At 39.6% G+C, this 23,583-nt stretch overlaps 1 protein-coding gene and 2 long non-coding RNA genes across 5 annotated transcripts in view; 1 reads left to right on the forward strand and 2 right to left on the reverse strand.

The window, feature by feature from the left end:
* TRPC4AP (transient receptor potential cation channel subfamily C member 4 associated protein) overlaps positions 1-2,061 on the reverse strand; it is a 69,187-nt gene extending 67,126 nt beyond the window's left edge. The window contains exon 1 of one of the 2 annotated variants that reach the window (XM_077872866.1): positions 1,670-2,061. In XM_077872866.1, coding sequence (XP_077728992.1) covers positions 1,670-1,837 — 168 coding nt within the window. In that variant the 5' untranslated portion in view covers positions 1,838-2,061. The remainder of the gene's footprint in view (positions 1-1,669) is intronic. The other variant, XM_077872865.1, reaches the window with a different exon arrangement.
* Positions 1,973-18,434, forward strand: LOC144298243 (uncharacterized). 2 transcript variants are annotated; one of them, XR_013365183.1, is made up of 3 exons: positions 1,973-2,327; positions 11,742-12,253; positions 17,685-18,434. It is a non-coding gene; the product is annotated as an uncharacterized LOC144298243 (long non-coding RNA). The 2 variants fall into 2 exon arrangements; XR_013365182.1 differs by having other exon boundaries at positions 1,974-2,327; positions 17,682-18,434.
* LOC144298244 (uncharacterized) lies at positions 6,007-21,286 on the reverse strand. The gene is made up of 3 exons (XR_013365184.1): positions 21,252-21,286; positions 16,774-16,874; positions 6,007-6,242 (listed from the first exon to the last, which is right to left on the reverse strand). It is a non-coding gene; the product is annotated as an uncharacterized LOC144298244 (long non-coding RNA).
* Positions 21,287-23,583: the final 2,297 nt, after the last annotated feature.

Genomic DNA, 23,583 nt, shown 5'->3' on the forward strand with positions numbered 1-23,583 from the left:
CAGGGCGTGATCCCAGTCTGGGGATGGAGTCCCGAGCTGGGCTCCCTATGAGGAGCCTGCTTCTTTCTCTGCATCTCGCATGAATAAATAAAATCTTAAAAAAAAAAAAAAGGGTGTTTAGTAGATCACCTAAATTTTCTGAGCCTCATCTGTGTTGAGAGGAGTCCTGACACCTCATTCAAAAGACTGAAGATTAAATGAAGACATTGTATACTTGCACAATCTTTGATCTGAAGTAGGTACTCAGTGAAGGTGAGTTAGCTCCCTTTCTGCCTGTCTCTACAACCCAGCTAGGTAAAGCATTCTGGTTTAAAGAGCAAGTCTTTCCAGGATGTGAAGGCAGATAGAGAAGAACGCAAGGGGGAAAAAGTTGCTCAACTATGATTATCTGATGTTCAGGAAAATACTGCTCACCCAGAACTGGTTCTTCATCTGTAACCCACTAACACAGAGACCACCTAGTTTTTATCTTTATTTTGTCCTGTTAATGATAGGAGTAATATTGAAATGGCTATATAGTAGTATAGTGTGAAAAATCTTACTCCCAATCCCTCCCCCATCTACTCAATTGCCACCCACTCCACCAACCACTTTATTAGTTTTTTGTGTATCCTTCAAAAAGTTTTTATATGCAAAAGCTGTCTTTAAATTAAGTTTTTTACAGGTGTGTTTGCAATCTAAGTTCTGGGAATGAAGGGGGCGGGTAGCAAAGACCCTAGGTCTCTTCATCCTGCCTTACCCTAAAGCAGTGTCCTTCATTCATTCAAAGAGTACTAATCATATATTGGGCCCCTATTATAAGCCAGATACCAAGTACAGCATTAACTGATTATCCTTCAAGTCTTACTAAGCAACAAAAATGCACTTAACGCTTTACACAAATGTCTCCATTGATCCTCACTGCACCTTAGGAGGCAGGTTACTAATTATCAGCTCCATTTTACAAATGAGAAAACCGAGGCACCAAAAGGTAACTTGTTCAAGCAAGGCTCTGAATCCAGGCCTGACTCCAAAGTCCTCGCTCTTAACCATGACGTTCGACGTCGGCAAAACAGATACAGTCCCTGCACCCTTTGGAGCTCAGCCGAACATGGGATACAGGCAAGAAAAAGGGTAGACAACAAAGAAATATGTAATTACAGACTAAGAAAGTAATGTGAGCGAAACGAATTCAGGGCTGTGACTGAATAACAATGGGGACCTATTTTGGAACCGGGGTGGGGGGTAGTGTCAAGCAAAGGCCTCTCTGAGAGAATGACATTTATGATAGGCTTGAGAACCGTTCGGGGGCTGCAATAATGACCCACCGCCCAATTCACGGGGGAGAAACTCGAGGCCCTTAGAAGCTAAAGCAAACTCGTCCAGGGTCTCCCAGATGTGTAGACGTGGCGCAGGGTTGGGAGGATCCAGGAGCCCGGCCCCGGGCTGGTACACGCCATCGATGCCCGATGCAGCCCAGTGCCGCACGGCCCCTAACCGGGCCCTCCAGCCGGCTGCTGCCCACCGCCCCGCGGCGGCTGACAGCATCCGGACAGCCTGCAGGAAGGCCCCGCGGCCAGCCAAGAGGGGTCGGGCCCATACTGCGGCGGCCTGGAAAGGCCTCTTCTCCGGCCCCCCGCCAGCTCCCGCCCGGTCCGCCCCGCCCCGCCCCTCCGGGCCGGCTTCGTACCTGCACCGCCCGGACCAGGCCCCGGCCGGTCAGCTGGCCTTGCCGCAGCTGCAGCAGGATGTTGCCAGGCCGCGGCCGGCCGCCCCATCCGCCCCAAGCCGCTACCGTTGCCGCTGCCCGTCGCCCTCGGCCGGCCCCAGACCCAGCAGCCGCCGGCGCCGCCGCCATGTCTCCTCGTCCGACAAACAGGAAGCAAGCGGCCCCGGGGCCGCGGAGATTTCTACGGGACGGCGGAGGGGTCGCCGCAGCGCCCCCAGTGGGCCGACGGCGGAGGCGCAAGCCGCGTGGCAGGGGCCGTGCGCGCCGCGGGGCCTTCTGGGAAATGTAGTCTTGCTCGCTGGCGGGGCAGGTGAGAAAGACAGATGTGGAGTTTTCTGAGCACTTGCTTTTGGAGCCGCTCGGTCCAGCATTTCAGCGAGGTGCCCCGAGGTCAAAGACAAGTTCTGCGTGCGCATTCTCCCATTTCTTGCCTGTTTTGGGAGGTTACAGCCAATTGGCTAGGAAAAATCCTGGGCTCCAGTCCAGGAATCAAGCTGCCTAGCCTGATTCCTGCCTGCCTCTCTCTGCCTCTGACTCGGTGCAGAGGGACCTCGGCTCTCTGCCCCTTAATTTTCTTTTAGTTCCTTCGATCAATAGCTCCTGGGAACGTGTTCAGCCGGTAAGTAGTTCCTAGGGGCCTGCTCTGTGCTCGGCCAGAACCGGTCACTGTGAATACAGTGGTGAGCAAAACAGACTAACTAGGTCCCTGTTTTGGAATGCAGGCTACAGCAGAAGACAACAAATCCATGCAGAAATAAATTGACGAAGTTGTGTAAGTGGGTAGGTTGTGAAGTTAAGTGAAATAATGGAAAGGGATCGGTAAATTATGACCTCTTATCCTTCGTTAGAGGAAACTTGTCCTAATTTCTCCCCACCAGACAATATGTTCTCTCTACTCTGAGCCCATGTAATCATTCTTTTGGCAAGCCTCTGTGTCAGAATTGTATTGTTGCCTCCCCTTTTCCTTTCCTGAAAGGGGTCTTGTACCATTAATGAAAGAATGCCTCGGTGGAATGCAATGAGGAATGGTGGAGATTGTGTCTTATTTATCACCCAAACCATAACACTTTTAAAAGAAAAGAGACACAATTAATAATTATGCTGGGACAGCAAGCATGGTGACCATTATCCTAGTTTGCCCCATACATGCCTGCTGTTTATGTTACAAGACCCCTCCCAGGAAAGGAAAGGGGCAAGCAACAATGTCCATCTAAAATGATTGGTCTCTACTGGCTTCCAGCAGATAGTTGCTGGAGCTTCTGGTTTTTCCAGAAAAGCCAAATATCTGGGTTTTTATGTGAAGTTCCCAAATTTTGAAAACTCCACGGACCAAATAAAACCCTGTCTCTTTTTGACCACTGGAACAGGAAGACCAGAAACTGGTCCATGGATACATGGAAGTTGAGCATGTGGTAAAGAGGATATTTCAAATCAATAGGGAAAAAAAGAAAAGCTTAGGTCTTTCGCTTCACACCACATTCTAAAATGAATCTCAGACATATTAAAAGCTATATATAACGAGGGCACCTGGGTGGCTCACTTGGTTAAGCACCTGACTGATGATTTTGGCTCAGGTCATGATCTCAGGATGGTGAGATTGAGCCTGAAGTCAGTTCAGAACTCAGCAAGAAATCGGCTTGAAGATTCTCTCCCTCTACGCCTCTCCCCACACATGTGCATGTGTGTGTGCACACTCTCATTCTCTCTCTCTCTCTCTCAAATAAATAGATAAAAGCTATATATAAAGTGAAATGAAAGTACAGTTCTAAAACTATAGTGGTGATGATTATTCAACTCTAAATTTACTAAAAATCATTGGATTGTGAACTCAAAATGGGTGAATGTTGTGATACATGAATTATACCTCAACAAAGCTGTTAAAAAATCAAAGCATAAAAATAATAGAAGTGAATCTGTGAAAATACTTTTATTATTTGGGGGTAGAAAAGTTCTTCTTAATCAGAAAACCCAGAAATCATGAATATGAAAAGTTTGACAAGTTTGAGCTCAATAATATTAAAACTTCCATACAGGACACTATAAACAACCATGAGAGGCAAGAGATATTCTTGGAAAGAGTTAATATCCAGAATTTACAAAGAACATACTGTGCCCTCTGCCATAAGTTTTCATTCCCAGGAAGCTCTGAATAGCTTGCTTCCTCATGTACTCCAGGCTTCTGTTCAAGGGGAGACCTTCCCTGACCACCCATATAAAATAGCATTTCTTACACTCTTAATCTTATTACCTGCTTTATTTGCTTGTACCATCTCCACCTGACATACAGTTGTTTATTTTTTGCACTCCTACTTCTGACTAGAGTATATTTTTGGTCTGTTTTGTTTATGGTCATATTCATCTCCAGCACCTAGAATAGTACTTAACACAACAGGTGATCAAATATTTGTTTATTGGGTCAATGAATTAACAACCCAATAGAAAAATAGAAATGAACAGGCAATTCACAGAAGAAAAGTCAATGACTAGTAAATGTGCAAAAAGATGCCCATCCTCAATTTTACTAATAGTAGAATGTTAATGGTCAGAACATAAATTGCTATATCTTTCTGGAAAACAATTTTTAGGAATGTGAATTAAGTTAAAGGAAGTCCAATCTTTTGGGGGCACCTCGGTGGCTCCATGGTTGAGCATCTGCCTTTGGTTCAGGTCATGATCCCCGGGGTCCTGGGATAGAGTCCCACATCAGGCTCCCCAGAGGGCCTGCTTCTCTCTCTGCTTATATCTATGCTTTTCTCTCTGTTTGTCTTTCATGAATAAATAAAATCTTTAAAAAAAAAAGAAATTCAAACTTTTTGACTCTGTAATTACTCCTTTATGCATCTCTTCTAATATTATTTGATATCATGATCACATACAAAAATGCTTATTGTGTTGTGGTTGTAAAAACAGAAACGTCACCATAAAATAGAATGTTTAAATAGATTCTAATATTTCAATAAAATTGAAATATAGTAGCGTCATTGAATATCATTGTTTACAAAATAAAATACTAAGATTTCAAATAATATTAAGCATGCATATCCTTTGATCTGCTTCCAGGAATTTATGTTCTAGCAACAATGAAAGAGGTATACCAAGATATATTACTAGAATAGCCAGTGATGAGGAACTTGGGTGGCTTAAGAGTCAGTTAAGCATCTGACTCTTGATCTCAGCTCAAGTCTTGATCTCAGGGTCATGAGATCAAGCCCTATATTAGGCTTAAAAAAAATAAAATAAAAATGAAAAAAAAGAATAAAAATGAATAAAAGAATACTCAGGCAGTTATATCAACATATTGAAAACAATCTAAATATCATCAGAAGGTGACTAAATGTATCTATACAGAATACTCTGCAGCTATTACATACACATGGACATGGGAAGATGTTCAAGACACAGTCATGAAATGAAAAAACCCATTGAAGACCAACATGTATCATGTGATCCCATTTATGTTAAAAAGTATCTACTTATATAATTTATGTATGTATTGCAAAATTTAGAAGACTGTGCACAAAATAGTTAAAAGTAGTTATCACTGGGGAATGGGATTAGAAGGTGGGGGAAGAATGTTCATTTTCCTAATTTTATATTGTTATTTGCATTTTATTATGAGTATATAAAACTTTCATAATTTAACATTTAAAAACTTTTAAGAGTATATATTTATAACTGGATAGGAAAATGCTCACCACTGAAAGAAAAACAAAGCAAGTTATAAAGGAATAGGCATATTATGATCCCATTAATGTATAAGTCAATAGTCAACATTCCTACTCTGTGTGCTTATATGCACAGAATTACCTAAAAGAAACATCAAAAATATCAAGTGTGGGTGGATGTGGTGGGGGGTGTGGGGGGTGGCTCAGTCAGTTAAGTGTCTGACTTTTGGTTTTGGCTCAGGTCATGATCTCCCAGTCATAACATTGAGCCCCGAGCTGGGCTCTGGGCTTAGCGAGAAGTCTGCTTCAGATTCTCCCTCTTTCTCCTGCTCACTCTAAATAAATAAATAAAATATTTTTTAAAAATGCCAATGATGGGGATCCCTGGGTGGTGCAGCGGTTTGGTGCCTGCCTTTGGCCCGAGGCGCGATCCTAGAGACCCGGAATCGAATCCCACGTCGGGCTCCCTGCATGGAGCCTGCTTCTCCCTCTGCCTGTGTCCCTGCCTCTCTCTCTCTCTCTCTCTCTCTGTGTGACTATCATGAATAAATAAATAAAATCTTTAAAAATAAATAAATAAATAATAAATAAAAATGCCAATGATGTTTTTCACAACGCAGATTTCAGGTGATTTTTACTTTATTAATATTTTTTATTATTTTTTACATAGGTCATGTGTCATTTTTTAGAGTTTTTATTTAAATTCCAGTTAGTTGGGCCTTCAGCTCAAGTCATAATCCCGGGACTCTGGGATCGAGCCCTGCCTCAGGCTCCCTGCTCAGTGGTGAATCTGCTTCTTTATCTGTCCTGCTCATGTTCTCCCTCTCTTGCTTTCGCTCTCACTCTTGTTCTTGTTCTCAAATAAAAATCTTGTAAAAAAAAAAAAAAAAGCAAAAAAAAATTCCAGTTAACATATAGTGTAACAGTTTCAGGTGTGCAATACAGTGAATCAGCACTTCTGTACATCGCCCTGTGCTTGTCACAAGTGCACTCCCCATAATCCACATCATCTATTTAACCCATCCCTCCCCTCCTCCCCTCTGGTAACCATTAGTTTTCTGTAATTAAGAGCCTTTTTCTTGATTTCTTTCTCTCTCTCTCTCTCACTTTCTCTCTCTCTCTCTCTTTTTTCCCCTTTGTTTTGTTTCTTAAATTCTGCATATAAGTGATATAATATGGTATTTGTCTTTCCTGACTGACTTATTTCACTTAGCATAATACTCTCTAGCTCCATCCATGTCGTTGCAAATGGCAAGATTTCATTCTTTTCTGTGGCTAATATTCCACTGCATATGTATGCCACTTACTTATTCTTTATCAGCCATGAATTATTTTTACACTCAGGAAAAATAATTTTTTTAATGTCAGAAACTAAGAAAAAAGAAAAGGCATTTCCAGGGATACACACTGGGCATTGGTGAGCTGTCTGGGCAGGAGCCCAGCCTTCCCTGGACAATCACAGCCCAGGGTTCTGCCTAGAGTTCTTCCCAAGGTATGTGGTGGAGTATACGCTCATCCTTGTCAGAATGAATGAGGAAATAGAATCCTGACAAATTTCACAGTTCAAATGGCCCTTCAGGTTTCTCTTGACACTCACCATGCTGGGAACAAGTCTTTCCACCTAAGCTTCGACTCAACTACCAAAAGTCACCTCTGCCATTCCTAAATTTGTACCTTGTTCGGTCCAGCCCGGCCCAGGCATTCCCCAAAGCTGGCTATTCATGGAGTCAAAAATTATCACGTTAAATTCAGTCTTTAAGGTCACCATGTGTCTAGGAAGTCAGGAGATAAGTTTTCAGAAATCTCTGAGTAAAGGCATTTTTTCCACTTCATCTCTGTTCTGCAGGCTTTTCTCGGAGAAACTAGATGTGTATCTCTTACCACCAGAGGGCATAGTACCCCTCTTATAAGAAGCCAGTTGATGTCAATTTGGGTCAGCCTTAAAAAAAATGAAGGTCTTAAACTGGTACTTTTTTTTTTTTTTTTTATAGTAATCCCAAATGGTTTAACCAAACATGCTGATGTTACTCAGAGACTATTACTTCTTGTAAATGAGTTACCAAACTCAGTTCGGCAGAAAGCTTTTCTGGGGCAATTTTTTAAAATATTTTTTAATCCTGGGAAAGTCATTTTAATCAAAACAACTGACACAGCTATACTCAGACCACAGAAACAGCTGTCCCATGTAATTACATTGTCCCGGAGTGGTATTTCAGTCATATTTTTTTAATCTTAACATTTCTAATGTACAATCTCTCAGTGATTTGTTTAAAAACTATTTATCAAGTACCATCTTTTTTTTTTTTTTTTTTTAATTGAGTACCATCGTAAGTGCCAGGCACTGATGTAGGTGCTAGGAATACTGTGCTAAATAAAAAACCAAAGTCTCTGCTTTTATGGAGCTTATATTCTTGTGTAAGACCTACCCTTTTTTGGAGCATTTATCATTGGCCAAGTACTTTATTTGCACTCTCTTATTTTCCTGCAGCTTTTTAGGGGAAAATTTTCAGATCTACAGAAAGTTGAAAGGGTGATACAATGCACATACATTTTCTTTGCTTAGACTCAACAATTGTTAGCATTGTGTTTTATTATATCTACTCTTTCTCTCTTTCCCTATCAATCTGCATACGTATACATATATATAGATATATTTTAGCATATATCTCCAAGAACAAGGCCATGCTCTTAATAACCATGACATCATCATACCCAAGAAAGTTAATGTTGGTATAACATTACCCTATATTTAATATTCGAATGTCTGCAATTGCCCCCAGAATGTTCCCTTACAGTCTCTCCCCCCTCAATCCAGGATTCAATCAAGGATCATGATTTTTGAATGCCTTGTCTCTTTAGTGTCCTTCAATCTAGGAGAGTCCCCCATCTTTTCTGTCCTTCATAGCATTGAAAATTCTTAAGAGTCCAACTTTGCTGAATGTCCTACCATCTGGATCTTCTTGGCTATTTTCCCATGATTAGATTAGGGCTCAACTTTTTAGAAAGAATACTACAAAGGTGATGACATGTCTTTCCTATTGCTTCACACTGGGAGGAAATAACATAAGTTTATCCTATTATGGATAATGCCAAGTTTGATCTCTTCGCTTATGTGGTTATCTACCAAATGTCTTTACTGGAAAGGTACATTTTCAGGGCACCTGGCCAGCTCAGTCAGTAAAGCATGCAACTCTTGATCTCAGGGTGGCAAGTTTTGAGTTCCACGTTGGGAGTAGAGATTACTTTAAAAAAAATCTAAAAACAAAAACAAAAAAGGTACATTTCCTACTTTGTAATTAATAAGTAACTGCCCTTCAAGACTGAGAATATTCTGTTCCCCAACTTTCACTCAGTAGTTTTTATCATCTTTTGGCAATCTTGCCTGGATTACATGCTAGCGGTGGCAAAATTGTGATTTTGTAATTTTATTATTTCTTTCCCTTTTATTAGATCGTATTCTCCTAAGGAAAGCAGCTCTTCCATTTCTTATCTGGGGTATCACTATGAACTCACAGCGTAATGTGTTGTTTTTTTTGTTTTGTTTTGTTTTGTTTTTATTCAGAGGCGGAGAGAGAGAGAGGCAGGCAGAGAAGCAGAGACACAGGCAGAGGGAGAAGCAGGCTCCATGCAGGGAGCCCGACGTGGGATTCGATCCTGGGTCTCCAGGATCAGGCCCTGAACTGAAGGCGGCGCTAAACCACTGAGCCACCGGGGCTGCCTTTTTTTTTTTTTTTTTTTTTTTTGTAATGTGTTACAGTCCTTTACTCTTGTTAGTTTATTTTCCTTATCATTTACATATGGTGAAATGCACAGTATTAAGTGCTTGATTTGATGAATTTTGACAAATGTGTATACCCGTGTAACCAACACCTCAATGGTCATAGAACATTTCTATCACTCCATTAAGTTTCATCATGCTCCTTGCCAGACAACTCCTGCCCTCCAGACAACCACTCTTCTGATTTTCATCATAGGTTCATTATGACTGTTCCAGAATTTCATGTCAATAGAAACATACAGTCTTTGTATTTAGCTTCTTTCACTTGGCATGTTTTTGAGATTCATCCATATTCTATTGTATCAGTGGTCCAGTCCTTTTTACTTCTGGGAAGTATTTCATTGTATGAAAACACACAATTTGTTTATCCATTCTCTTGTTGGTGGATATTTGGGTTATTTCTAGTTTAGGGCTATTATGAGTAAAGCTAATCTTTATACAAATTTATACAAGTTTGAACATTTTTATACAAATTTGGGGGATGTATGTTTTGATTTCTCTTTCACTATTCTTTTTAATGCTCAAATTGCCTCAAATTTGACTAGTGGTGGTCCTTTCAAGCCAGTTCCTGTGTCCTTTTGATATCCTCTGGGACAATCCTAATTTTATTTTTATTTTTTTAATTTTTATTTATTCATGATAGTCACACAGAGAGAGAGAGAGAGAGGCAGAGACATAGGCAGAGGGAGAAGCAGGCTCCATGCACCGGGAGCCCGACGTGGGATTCGATCCCGGGTCTCCAGGATCGCAACCTGGGCCAAAAGCAGGCGCCAAACTGCTGCGCCACCCAGGGATCCCGGGACAATCCTAATTTTAAATAGCCCCTGTGAGACTTGAACTTGTCCAGCTATGTAATCTGATCTGAGCTCATTAAATACAGTCTCTCGAGACCTCTGCTTCAATACCCATAGGTGTAGATTTTCCCCTCATTTCCAGAGCCAGTCATTCTTTAATCTACAACAGTGGCTCTTAGCTTTTTAGAAGCTTAGGACCCTTTTATGATAAAAGCTTGAATGGTTTCTTCCCCAAAAAATGTGCGCGCGCGCACACACACACACACACACACAAATTCTGCCCCAGGATTCTTGGATTGGCCTCCAAGTTAGTTTACTTAACAACTACTATGTATCAGAAACTATAGAAATGCAAAGGGAAGAAAGAAAAACAAATAACATTAAGAAAGAAGTAGTATGTGTGCTTCCAGACACTGTGTCAAGAATTTGTCGACAAAGAGTCATGAAACGGGATTCATAAACAAATTTTCACAGCAAATGAAATATATGCAATCATAAATAAATGTATGTGGTCACAAACTTAGCTTATAAATTAAGCATATTAAGAGATTAACAACAATACCGAGTAATAAAATAGAACAATTATTACAACATTCTGTAATAAAAGTTACATAAATGTGGTCTTTCTCTCAACACGTTATATTGTGCTGTACTCACCCTTCTTTGTGATGATGTGAGATGATAAAATGCCTACATGTTGAGATGAAGTGAAGCACTGTCACATATTGTCAGGCCACTATTGACCTTCTAACAATACTCAGAAGGATGATCACCTGCTTCCAGATCATAGTTGACCACCGGTAACTAAGCTGGCACAAAAAGTGAAACCCAGGATAGAAGGGAACTACTGTACTTGACTTTCTGAAGCTTCAATTTGCTTATGTGCATATGGAGAAAATACCTCAATGGATTGTTCTAAGTTGCAAAATATGGGCCCTGCACAAAATAAGCCCCCCAAATATTATTATTACGTTATTTTTATCATGTAAAATTTCTGTCCGTGATTATGTAAATTTCAGCAGCTTCCAACTGGCATTTTTAGCATTCAACCCCAGATCCCATGGTTCCTCCACATGCCCTCCATCTTCCAGGAAGACTAGGATCCTTAGAGCCCCCTGTCATGCTAAGGGTAGGATCCCCCCACTCAGTAAATCCCACATTTTCCTTAAGACTGAGTTGCTGCCCTTTTCAGAACTCTGGAGGATTTCTTGTCAGGCTCTCACAATTTAACCCTTGCTTACAAACCTTTGTAGTAATTTTTCTGTTATTAGTCCTAATGGTTTCTTTCCTTCCTAGGCAGATTGCATCTGATAGAAGGATAAAGCAATCATTACTATTTTCCCCTCTGAACATAAATACTGTTCAAAACACATTCAAAGCCTTGTTTCCTTGAATTGTATAATTACTCCAATAAAGTTGCAAAGGCTCCATCTCTTTTTGAAATCTTTCTTTGGAAACAACCCAAAAGAATGTCTTTTTAAAAAGAAACACCTAAGTAAAAGCCACTGGCTCAGAGCCTTTAGGACAATTCTTTGGCACCTCCTCCGAGGCAACAAATTCTAATTCTCTGGTGGATTGAGTCTTACAAACAACCCAAAACCCTTCTGAGTGGAACTTGATGAATAAGTGGATGATTGATACCATTTTTCTGTTTTTTATTTAAATAAATTTTTATTTGGAATAATTTTAGGTTAATAGAAGAGTTGCCAGGATAGTACAGTTCCCTTACATCCTCACCCAGCTTTCCTTAATATTAACATCTTATATAACCATTGTTTTTGTTTTTTTTCTTTAAGTTGCAGTACATCAAAAGAAATTGCAGACTGACTGTTGTGTTGCAGTCCTGGAAAGCAATCAATCAAATTAGAACAGACCGTGTAAAGAAGAAAAAGAATAGATTCCAACCAAGAATTAACATCAAAAGTAGAAAAGGGGAACATCATATCTGATTCTTTAGCATTAAGAAGATACATAAGAGGATATAAACAATGTTATGTATATACATTTGAAAATTTAGATGGAATAGACAAATTTCTAGAAAACAAAACAAAACAAAACAACCCACACCTAAAAGGACACGAGAAGTAATTGAAAATTGGAATAATCCTATGACTATTAAAGAAATTGAAACTATAATATAGAAATCTTCTTATGAAGAAAAGTCCAGTCCCAAATGGTGTGAAATCTACTCAACTTTAAGGAAGAAATAATACCAACAATACACAATTTCTTCTAAAGACCAGAAAAAAGAAGTAACATTCTCTGAATGACTGGAGAGACTAAAAGAACATGAATACCAACACAGGAGGTGAGATGCAACAAAAATCTTTAATTTTATTTCACTTAATTCAACCTGCTTTCATTAATAAGTTCTCATCAATTTGTTGCAATGATATTGGGAAAATCTCATACCCTAGTTTCCCATATTTGAGCTTATATCTGAATTACCTAGAAGGCTCTTCTCTTCTTCTTTTTTTTTTTTTTAACTTGGAAGAATTTTTTTTTAAAGATTTTATTTATTTATTTGAGAGAGAGAGAGAGAGCACAAGTAGGGTGAGTGGCAGAGGCAGAGGAAGAAACAGGCTCCCTAGGATCACGACCTGAGCCAAAGGCAGATGCTTAACCAACTGAGCCACCCAGATGTCCCTACCTGGAAGGCTTTCAAAAACACATATTGCTGTTCCTACCTCCCGATTTTCTGATTCAGAAGGTTTGTGGGTGGAGCCCAAGAGTTGGCATTTGTAGCAAGTTCTCTGGAGATGTTCATGTTGCTGGGGACCACGTTTGAGAACCACGGGTCTAGTGGCATATATATTAAAATCTTGCTTACCACAGAAATAATGTCATTTGGAATACTTAGAAAGCCTTGAAATATTGGAACAGTCTTCTCATGAATATTCTAATTCTCTAAGAATGTTTTTAAAAATATCATATAAAATAAGTAAATACAAAGTATTTTGTATTTTATCATATCAGTTAATGAGGCCCAACACTGTTACTCAGAAAACAACTTCGAAAAGATTGTCCAATGAGATTACTTTTCAGTTAGAAAAATACAAATTTCACTCCTGTATTCTTATAATCTGCTTTAGACTTTCCTTTAAGACAACCAACTAACTTTGATATGACAAACTAAGTGGTATGATCAGTTCTAATCCCTGAAAACATTTTGTGGGTGGTTTTTTTTTTCCAAGGAATTGGGTATTTTTCTCAGCTTTCTTTAACAAAATTAACAACCTCTACTGATTTTTTTTTTCAATATATACAAGAATTTCGGCAGAATGTCTTTGTCATCCAAGGAATTACAACACATAAAAGAGTATGCCAAGTAACTGTTTTTAGATGTTTCTAGATAATTCTTAAATAACTTTATTATAGTTTCTTTTCTCTCTCTCTTTTTTTTTAATTCATTTATTCATGACAGAGAGGGAGAGAGAGAGAGGCAGAGACACAGGCAGGAGAAGCAAGCCCCATGCAGGGAGCCCGACTCGGGACTCGATTCCCGGTCTCCAGGATCATACCCCGGGCTGCAGGTGGCGCTAAAACGCTGGGCCATCGGGGCTGCCCTAGTTTCATTTTTTACAGACTAATTTTGGTGACCAAAATTATACCTTTCAATTCTGCAAATATTTTAAGTCTAGTTTGTGTGAGGAGGCTAACTAAATGTAACAAAACCCTCCTTAAAATGGCCTTAATCAAATTCACCACAGGCCTAAACTATTGTGCAGTTTTCAACTTATCTTTCTCAAGTTTTTTTTGGATCACAAAATCAATACCAGATTGTAAAAGCCTAATAAGCATTGCTTCTAAAGTTCTACAACAGTACAGGTTCGAGGAGAAATTATATTATTTCTAAGCTATATTTTTATCAATTGTTTTACCATAAAAACTGAACAGACCAAAATACATGCCGCAAGAATAATTTTTTTTTTCAGGAACCCTGTGAGCAATATTCACTGTTGGCATGTATTATGTAACCCAACACAATACAATAATATTTTATAATAATACAATAATAATAAAGCTTTTTCGAGCTCTATCGTGGCTCAGAAAATTTGCCCATCTCATTATATATATTTTTTCTTTTTTTGAAAATACTGAAGGGACTAATTCAGTATGTCATGTTTCCAAGTATCTTTTTAATTTTGATGGCATTAAGCTTTCATTTGCAAGAATATTATTACAACGAATACATTATTACATGTCATTTTGTTGGTTTTCACACTTGATAAAACTATTTTTTAAAAGCTGTCTTTTAAAAGGTATCCCTGGGTGGCGCAGCGGTTTGGCGCCTGCCTTTGGCCCAGGGCACAATCCTGGAGACCCCGGATCGAATCCCACATCAGGCTCCCAGTGCATGGAGCCTGCTTCTCCCTCTGCCTATGTCTCTGCCTCTCTCTCTCTCTGACTATCATAAATAAATAAAAATTAAAAATAAATAAATAAATAAAAGCTGTCTTAGGGCAGCCCCGGTGGTGCAGCGGTTTGGCGCTGCCTGCAGCTCAAGGAGTGATACTGGGCTACCTGCATGGAGCCTGCTTCTCCCTCTGCCTGTGTCTCTGCCTCTTTCTCTCTCTCTCTGAATGAATAAATAAATAAATCTTTAAAATAAATATACTTTCTTTTTAATGAGGCACAAATGAAATCACTGTTGGCTGATTATGTCGATAATTTCCTTAATATCACTGTTCACTCATCCCATATTTTTCACTTTCTCATTCTCATTTTTTGTAGTGTTAAAACAACCTATTTGAGGGCAATTTGAACTAATTCAATTTAAAAACTACATTTGGGGATCCCTGGGTGGCGCAGCGGTTTGGCGCCTGCCTTTGGCTCAGGACGCGATCCTGGAGACCCGGGATCGAGACCCATATCGGGCTCCCGGTGCATGGAGCCTGCTTCTCCCTCTGCCTGTCTCTCTCTCTCTCTCTCTCTCTATCATAAATAAATAAAAGTTTAAAAAAAACTACATTTGTCAAACAGTCAACATTTTCCAGATATGCACTTTCTGAAAAACCACGCTATAAATTCCTAACCAAAATCAGTTGAAAGTCGTGACAATGTGGGGCGCCTGGGTGGCTCAGTGGTTGAGCGTCTGCCTTTGGCTCAGATAGTGATCCCAGGGTCCTGGGATCAAGTCCCGCTTTGGGTTCCCTCCAGGGAGCCTCTTCTGTTTCTATGTCTCTGCCTCTCTCTGTGTGTCTCTCATGAATAAATAAGTAAAATCTTAAAAAAAAAAAAAAAAAGTCATGACAACGTTGTCAAAAATCAATAAAATTCTCCCACACTTCAGTTTACAACTAATTTCAAATTATGATATAAAATTTTAAAATACTTAATTCTCCCATTATCAGGCGATGGCCATATTGACAATCATATACCAGAAAATCAAGTTATGTGCCAGTGTGCTGAATAAAACAATCTGTTTTTAGCCAGTGGGTATATTTTTCACATCTCCTCTGTCTCTCTCCCACAATATGAAGCAATTAGTCTCAGTATCGTGCCAATGTCCTTGGTTCTTGCCAAAGACCTATGTGACACACTCTGATACTTTCTAATTCATTCTATATCATTATTGTAAAAGTTAGTTGTGATGCATTAAATTTATTCCTTGACCTACTAAGGATCATAAGCCAAGTCTCAAGAACACTGTTCTAAAACCCCAGCACGTTAATATAGCAAGAAAGTTTGTTTTCAAAAATATGTAAACAAGAATAGCTTGCTTTCTGCATGCAGAATGGTTTGGGGTGGGGGCTTTTTTTGGTAATTTTTTTTCCAAGTATGGATTTAGACCACATTGTGCCTGCAAACCGCTGCCACTTTGTGAGGTGATTTGTGTTCTCTTTTCCTTTTTTTTTGTCTTTTAAAACATTAAGATATTCATGTGCATACATTTTCCCCATTAAAGTGTACATTCAGTGAGTTTTAGTATATTCACAAAGCTGTGTAATAATCATCACCATCTAATTATATAACATTTTCATTACCCTCCAAAAAAGTCCACTTATGGTAGACAAAACAAAGCAATACAAAACAAAACAAAACAAAAAACCCTACCTATCCCACTAGGAGTAAATCCTCATGCCCTCTCCCCCTGGTGCCTGGCAACTACCAATTAACTTTCTGTATCTATGGATTGGTCTATGCTAGAGGCTTCATAAAAAAAGAACAACACACTATGCATCTGGCTTCTTCCACTTAAAATATATTTTTAAAGTTTATTCATGTTGCCATATTTATCAGCACTTCAATTATTTATGTGGTTGAATAATATTTCATTGTATGGATATACTACATTTTGTTTATCTGCAGATCAGTTGAGGGACATAGAGTTTCTTCCACCTTTGGCTATTATGAATAATGCTGCTGTGAACATTAGTGAACAAATTTTCATATGGACATATGTTTTCATTTCTCTTGGGTATCATATATATATATATATATATATATATATATATATATATACACATACACCAAGAGTGAAATTGTGAAATTGGTGGGTCATATGGTTATTCTATGTTTAACTTTTTGAGGAACTGCCAAACTGTTTTCCAAACCAATTGCCCCATTTTACATTCCTGCCACCAATGTATGAAGGTTCCAAATTTTCCATATCCTTGATAACATCTGTTTGTCCATGTTTTTTATTATAGCCATCTGCAGCAGACTGAATGTCTACGTCCTCCCAAATTCATATGTTGAAATCCTAACCCCTAAGGTGATGGTATTAAGAGGCAGATCCTTTGGGAAGTAATTAGATCATGAGGGCAAAGCCCTCATTAATGGGATAAGTGCCCTAATAAAAGAGGCCCCAAAGAGATCTCTTACCTCTTTTGACATGTGAGATTACAGTGAAAAGATGGCAATTTAGGCAGTAGGCTCTCCCCAGACATAATCTGCTGGCACCTTGATTTTGGATTTCCAAGATTCTAGAGGTGTGAGAAATAAATTTCATTGTTTATAAGCCCTTCAGTTTATGCTATTTTGTTATAGAAAGTCAAGCAGACTAAGATGCCATCCTGGTGGGAGTGAAGTGATACCTCATTTGGTCTTGATTTACATTTCTCTTATTACTAATTATGTTGAGCATCTTTTCCTGTGCTTACGGACTATCTGCATACCTCTTTGGAGAAATGTCCATCATCTTTGCTCATTTTTTAAATTGGGTTGTCTTTTTATTATTGGGTTGTAAGAGCTCTTTACATATTCTGGATTCTAGACCTTCATCAGACTTTTTTTTTAAAGTAGGCTCCATGCCCAGGGTGGAACCCAACAGGGTGCCCTAACTTATGATCCTGAGTTGGAGACTTGAGCTGAGATCAAGAGTCTGATGCTTAGGGCAGCCCCAGTGGCACAGCGGTTTGGAGCTGCCTGCAGCCTGGGGTGTGATCCTGGAGACCTGGGATCGAGTCCCACGTCAGGCTCCCTGCATGGAGCCTGCTTCTCCCTCTGCCTGTGACTCTGCCTCTCTCTCTCTCTCTCTCTCTCTTTCTCTATGAATAAATAAATAAAATCTTTAAAAGAAAAAAAAAAAGAAGAGTCTGATGCTTAAAGGTCTGAGCCACCTCGACACCTGCCCCTCATCAGGTATTTTGATCTGCAAATATTTTCTCCCATTCCGTAGTTTAACATTATTGATAGTGTCCTTTGAATCACAAACGTCTTTAATTTGAGGAAATCTAATCTATCTGTTTTGTTTTTTTGGTTTGCATGTGCTGCTTGCATTGTCGTCTAAGAAGCCCTTGCCTGACCCAAAGGCACAAAGATTAATGCCTATGTTTTCTTCTAAGAATTGAATCGTTTTAGCTCCTATTTAGGGCTTTGAGTCATTAAGTTAATTTTTTTATATGGTGTGAAACAGGGTCCAACATCTTTCTTTTGCAGGTAGGTATCCAGTTGTCCCCAAAACCTTTGTTTAAGATGTGTTCCCCCATTAGATTGTCTCGGCACCTTTTCAAAAATGAACTGACCATAAATATAAGAGTTTATTTCCAGACTCTTGGTTCTATTTCATCAATTTATATGTCTATCCTTTGCCAGTACCACACTGTCTTGATTACTGTCTGCTTTGTAGCAAGTTTTGAAATCGGGATGTGTAAATCCTCCAACTTTGTTCTTCTTTGTCAAGATTATTTTAAGATATTTTTGGCCTTTGAATTTCCATATGAATTTTAGAATCAGCTTATCGATTTCTCTTAAAAGAGGCAGCTGGGATTTTGATGGAGATTGCAGTGAATCTATAATAGTAATGTCATCTTAATATTATTACATCTTCTGACCCATGGACATGGAAATATTTTTCCATTTATTTAGGTCTCTTAAAATTTGTTTTAACAACACTTCATAGTATTCATTGTGTAAATCTTCTCATACTTCTTTTGTTAAATTTATTCCGAAGTAATTTATCCTTTTTTATGCTGTTGTAAATGGGATTGTTTTCTTGATTTCATTTCTGTATTGTTAATTGCAATTGTATAGAAATAAACTGATTTTTGTGCATTGATCTTGTATCCTGAAACCTTGCTGATCTAATTTTTTTTCTTATTTAAGAGAAATATAATGTTAATGATTAACTTTCTACTTTAATTTTATTAATTTATTTGAGAGAGTGAGCAAGAGAGAGAACACAAGGAAAGGCAGAGTGAGAGGGAGAAGCAGACTCCTCTGCTGAGCAGGATCCTGGGATCATGACCTGAGCCAAAGGCAGATGCTTAACTGACTGAACCACTCAGGCACCCCTAACTTTAGACTTTAAATTAAGAACATATACCAGTCATAAAGGTTTCTAGGTGTATTAGTCAGGTGCCTGAGAGAAAACAGATGACTCATTCAAATTAGGAAGTTTAGAGGAGGATTTACTAAAAAGACTATTTATAAAGGTATGGGTAGAGCATAGGAAAACCACAAGGGATAACTCAGCAATCTGGGGCTAGTAATAGCATAGTCATTACCATCCCTAGCTTGAGGGAACAAGGGAATTAGAAAGGTTATCATTAACAAGAAAAGAAAGAGTTGAGAGAAAAACAGTGATCTTCAACTGAGAAACTAGCCAGCCTGAAGCAACCCTGCCAAAAAGGAGACAGGGGAATAAATAAATGTCTTGACCACACTCTACTCTCTCCCTCCAATCTCCTGCTTGGACACCTCACTGTGATTCTGGTTGGAAGCCAGACATCAAACAAGCCAGCCCATTGATGTAGTTCATACAAGGATTGCAGGAATGGAGAACAATTTACCCTCTTGGGATGAAGAGGGGAGAGTACATCCAGAGGGGCAAATGGAAGATATCCCATGCACTAGGTTATGCCAGAATAACAAGCAACTTAATCAGAATCACTTGAAAAAAGCAGGAGGGAGGAAATAAAATAAAAGCCCAAATTAGGACAACAGAAAACAAACATACAGTTGACAGAAATAACCAAGGCAAACATTTGTTTTTGGAAAAAAAAAAAAAAAAGAGTAATAAAAAGTGTCCCCTGAGAAGATGGTAGAGTAGGAGGTCCTTAAACTCACCTTGTCCCAGGGATACAACTAATAATATTCACATCAGTGTAAATAACCCAGAAAATAACCTGATGACTGGCAGAACAAACTCCACAATTAAATGGTTGAGAGGAGGCCACATCTAAGAAGGTTGAAAGGGCAAAGATGAAGTCTGGGAATGAAACGGACTGGAGTCATCCACCGTGGTATGGAGAAGGGCAGAAAACATACTGTCACACCAGTGAGCCACACCAATGTGGAGGACAAATCCCCATGATATTTGCCTTTTTTTTTTTTTTTCTTTTTCTTTTTCTTTCTTTCTTTTTTTTTTTTTTTGGAGTTCAATTTGCCAACATATAGCAAAACACCCAGTGCTCATCCCATCAAGTGCCCCCCTCAGTGCCCGTCACCCAGTCACCCTCACCCCCCGCCCACCTCCCTTTCCACCACCCCTTGTTCGTTTCCCAGAGTTAGGAGTCTCTCATGTTCTGTCTCCCTCTCTGATACTTCCCACTCATGTTCTCTCCTTTCCCCTTTATTCCCTTCCACTATTTTTTATATTCCCCAAATGAATGAGACCATATAATGTTTGTCCTTCTCTGACTGACTTATTTCACTCGGCATAATACCCTCCAGTTCCACCCACGTCGAAGCAAATGGTGGGTATTTGTCGTTTCTAATGGCAGCCTGGGTGGCTCAGCGGTTTAGTGCTGACTTCCAGGCGTGATCCTGGAGATCCGGGGAATCGAGTCCCACATCAGGCTCCCTGCATGGAGCCTGCTTCTCCTTCTGCCTGTGTCTCTGCCTCTCTTTCTTTCTCTCTCTCTCTCTGTCTCTGTCTCTTATGAATAAATAAATAAAATCTTAAAAAAAAAAAAGATATTTGCCTTTGAAAACCTGAGGAACCCAATCAACTGAAAGCTTGGAATTTTAAAAGTCCATAGGCTTGGCTGTAGGAGAGCCAAGAGGCCTTAGGGAGCAGAGTCTCTGCTCTTAAAGAGATAGGAGGACAAACAGCCCAAGCAGATATTGCGCGGAACCAGCAGTTTGAAAAAACGCCAGGGGCATATGGCTGGGAGAATGATTTGCTCATCTGAGGGCAAGCCAGGAATCACAAGGCGATTCCACGAACAAAGAACCTGTCAGGTGGGTTTCCCTCCCCCACCCTCCAGCATAAACAACAGCCAATGTGAGAACCTGTGCAGTATAGACACTGGCTACCTAATTTGTTTATGCCAAGCCCACTTGCCAATGCTTCAGTCGATCTGCTCTTCCCAGTCATGCTTGCCTCAGTCCTACACTGAAGACCAAGGCAAACCTTGCCAACATCACATCTCCCAAAACGCAGGTATTGTGGGACCACGGTTCCTGCAGCAGTGGGGGAAGGTCTCAACTCCCAAGCAGACCACTGCACGCGCCTCACTCCTGCTGGGGACCAAACACTGTCCACAATAGGCAAAGAGAGCCTCTGCAGACAACTGGATTGAAGGGAAAAGAGGCCAAGACTTAACAGGTAAGCACATACACATATAGTAGACACTCCTGAAGTGCCAGGCCCTGGGGAACAGGGGACAATGCACTCCAGGGTACTTCAAGACTTCATTATAAGGCTATTAAGACCAAGAGAGAAAAAAAAAAAAAAAAAAAAAAAGACCAAGAGAAGTAGCTGACTTTCCTAACAGAAGGTCAGACAAAATAAGGAGACAGAGAAATATCTCCCAAATGAAAGAATAGAACCAAACCACAGCAAGAGACCAAAGCAAAATGAATATAGGTAATATGCCTGAGGGAGAATTTAAAGTAATGATCATAAGGATACTCACCAAACTTGAGAAAAGAGTGGAGGACATCAATGAGACCCTTAACATAGAGATTAAAAGAAAAAAAAAAAACAATTAGAGATGAAAAACACAATAAATGATGGGTGTGCCTGGCTGGTTCAGTTGGTGAAGCATGCAACTCTTGGTTTCAGGGTTGTGAGTTTGAGCCCACATTGAGTGTGGAGATTACTTAAAAATAAAATCTTTTTTTTTTTCTTTCCAGGCTGCTGCATACAGGGTTTATTTAGCAGTGTTTTTTTTTTAATAATAAATTTATTTTTTATTGGTGTTCAATTTGCCAACATACAGAATAACACCCAGAGCTCATCCTGTCAAGTGCCCCAATCAGTGCCCGTCACCCATTTACCCCCACCCCTCACCCTCCTCCCCTTCCACCACCCCTAGTTCGCTTCCCAGAGTTAGGAGTCTTTATGTTCTGTCTCCCTTTCTGATATTTCCTACCCATTTCTTCTCCCTTCCCTTCTATTCCCTTTCACTATTATTTATATTCCCCAAATGAATGAGAACATATAATGTTTGTCCTTCTCCGATTGACTCATTTCACTCAGCATAATACCCTCCAGTTCCAACCACGTTGAAGCAAATGGTGGGTATTTGTCATTTCTAATGGCTGAGGAATATTCCATTGTATACATAAACCACATCTTCTTTACCCATTCATCTTTCGATGGACACCGAGGCTCCTTCCACAGTTTGGCTATTGTGGACATTGCTGCTAGAAACATCGGGGTGCAGGTGTCCCGGCGTTTCATTGCATCTGTATCTTTGGGGTAAATCCCCAGCAGTGCAATTGCTGGGTCGTAGGGCAGGTCTATTTTTAACTCTTTGAGGAACCTCCACACAGTTTTCCAGCGTGGCTGCACCAGTTCACATTCCCACCAACAGTGTAAGAGGGTTCCCTTTTCTCCGCATCCTCTCCAACATTTTTGGTTTCCTGCCTTGTTAATTTTCCCCATTCTCACTGGTGTGAGGTGGTATCTCATTGTGGTTTTGATTTGTATTTCCCTGATGGCAAGTGATGCAGAGCATTTTCTCATGTGCATGTTGGCCATGTCTATGTCTTCCTCTGTGAGATTTCTGTTCATGTCTTTTGCCCATTTCATGATTGGATTGTTTGTTTCTATGGTGTTGAGTTTAATAAGTTCTTTATAGATCTTGGAAACTAGCCCTTTATCTGATACGTCATTTGCAAATATCTTCTCCCATTCTGTAGGTTGTCTTTTAGCTTTGTTGACTGTATCCTTTGCTGTGCAAAAGCTTCTTATCTTGATGAAGTCCCAATAGTTCATTTTGCTTTTGTTTCTTTTGCCTTCCTGGATGTATCTTGTAAGAAGTTACTGTGGCTGAATTCAAAAAGGGTGTTGCCTGTGTTCTCCTCTAGATTTTGATGGAATTTTGTCTCACATTTAGATCTTTCATCCATTTTGAGTTTATCTTTGTGTATGGTGCAAGAGAGTGGTCAACTAATATTCGATAAAGAAGGAAAGACTATCCACTGGAAGAAAGACAGTCTCTTCAATAAATGGTGCTGGGAAAATTGGACATCCACATGCAGAAGAATGAAACTAGACCACTCTCTTAAAAATAAAATCTTAAAAAAATACATTTGATGGCATAAATAGGAGGCTAGAGGAAGCAGAGGAACAAATTAACAACCTGGAAGACAGTAATGGAAACTAACCAAGTGGAGCAAAGGAGAGGAAAGAAAATTATACATATTAAGAATTGTCTTGGAGAACACAGTAGATGCAGAAAAAGCATTTGACAAAGTACAACATTCATTCATGATTAAAAACTCTTAACAAAGTAGGTTTAGAGGAAACATATCTCAGCATAATGAAGGCATTATATGAAAAACACACAGCCAACATCATACTCAATGGTGAAGCATTGAGCATTTCCCCCTCAGGTCAGGAGCAAGATAAGGATGTCCACTCTCACCAGTTTTATTCAATATAGTACTGGAAGTCCTAGCCACAGCAATTAGACAACAGGAAGAAATAAAAGGCATTCAAATTGGTAAAGAAGTAAAACTTTCACTATTGGCAGATATACTAGTATATAGAAAACCCTAAAGACTCCACCAAAAAAATACTAGAACTGATAAATTCAGTAAAGTCACAGGATACAAAATCAATGTACAGAAATCTGTTGCATTTCTATACACTAATAAGAAGCAGCAGAAAGAGGGATCCCTGGGTGGCGCAGCGGTTTAGCGCCTGCCTTTGGCCCAGGGCGTGATCTTGGAGACCCGGGTTCAAATCCCACGTCAGGCTCCCGGTGCATGGAGCCTGCTTCTCCCTCTGCCTATGTC

This window comes from Canis aureus, chromosome 26 (assembly GCF_053574225.1).
Source record: "Canis aureus isolate CA01 chromosome 26, VMU_Caureus_v.1.0, whole genome shotgun sequence".
In the NCBI taxonomy this organism is placed as follows: Eukaryota; Metazoa; Chordata; class Mammalia; order Carnivora; family Canidae; genus Canis; species Canis aureus.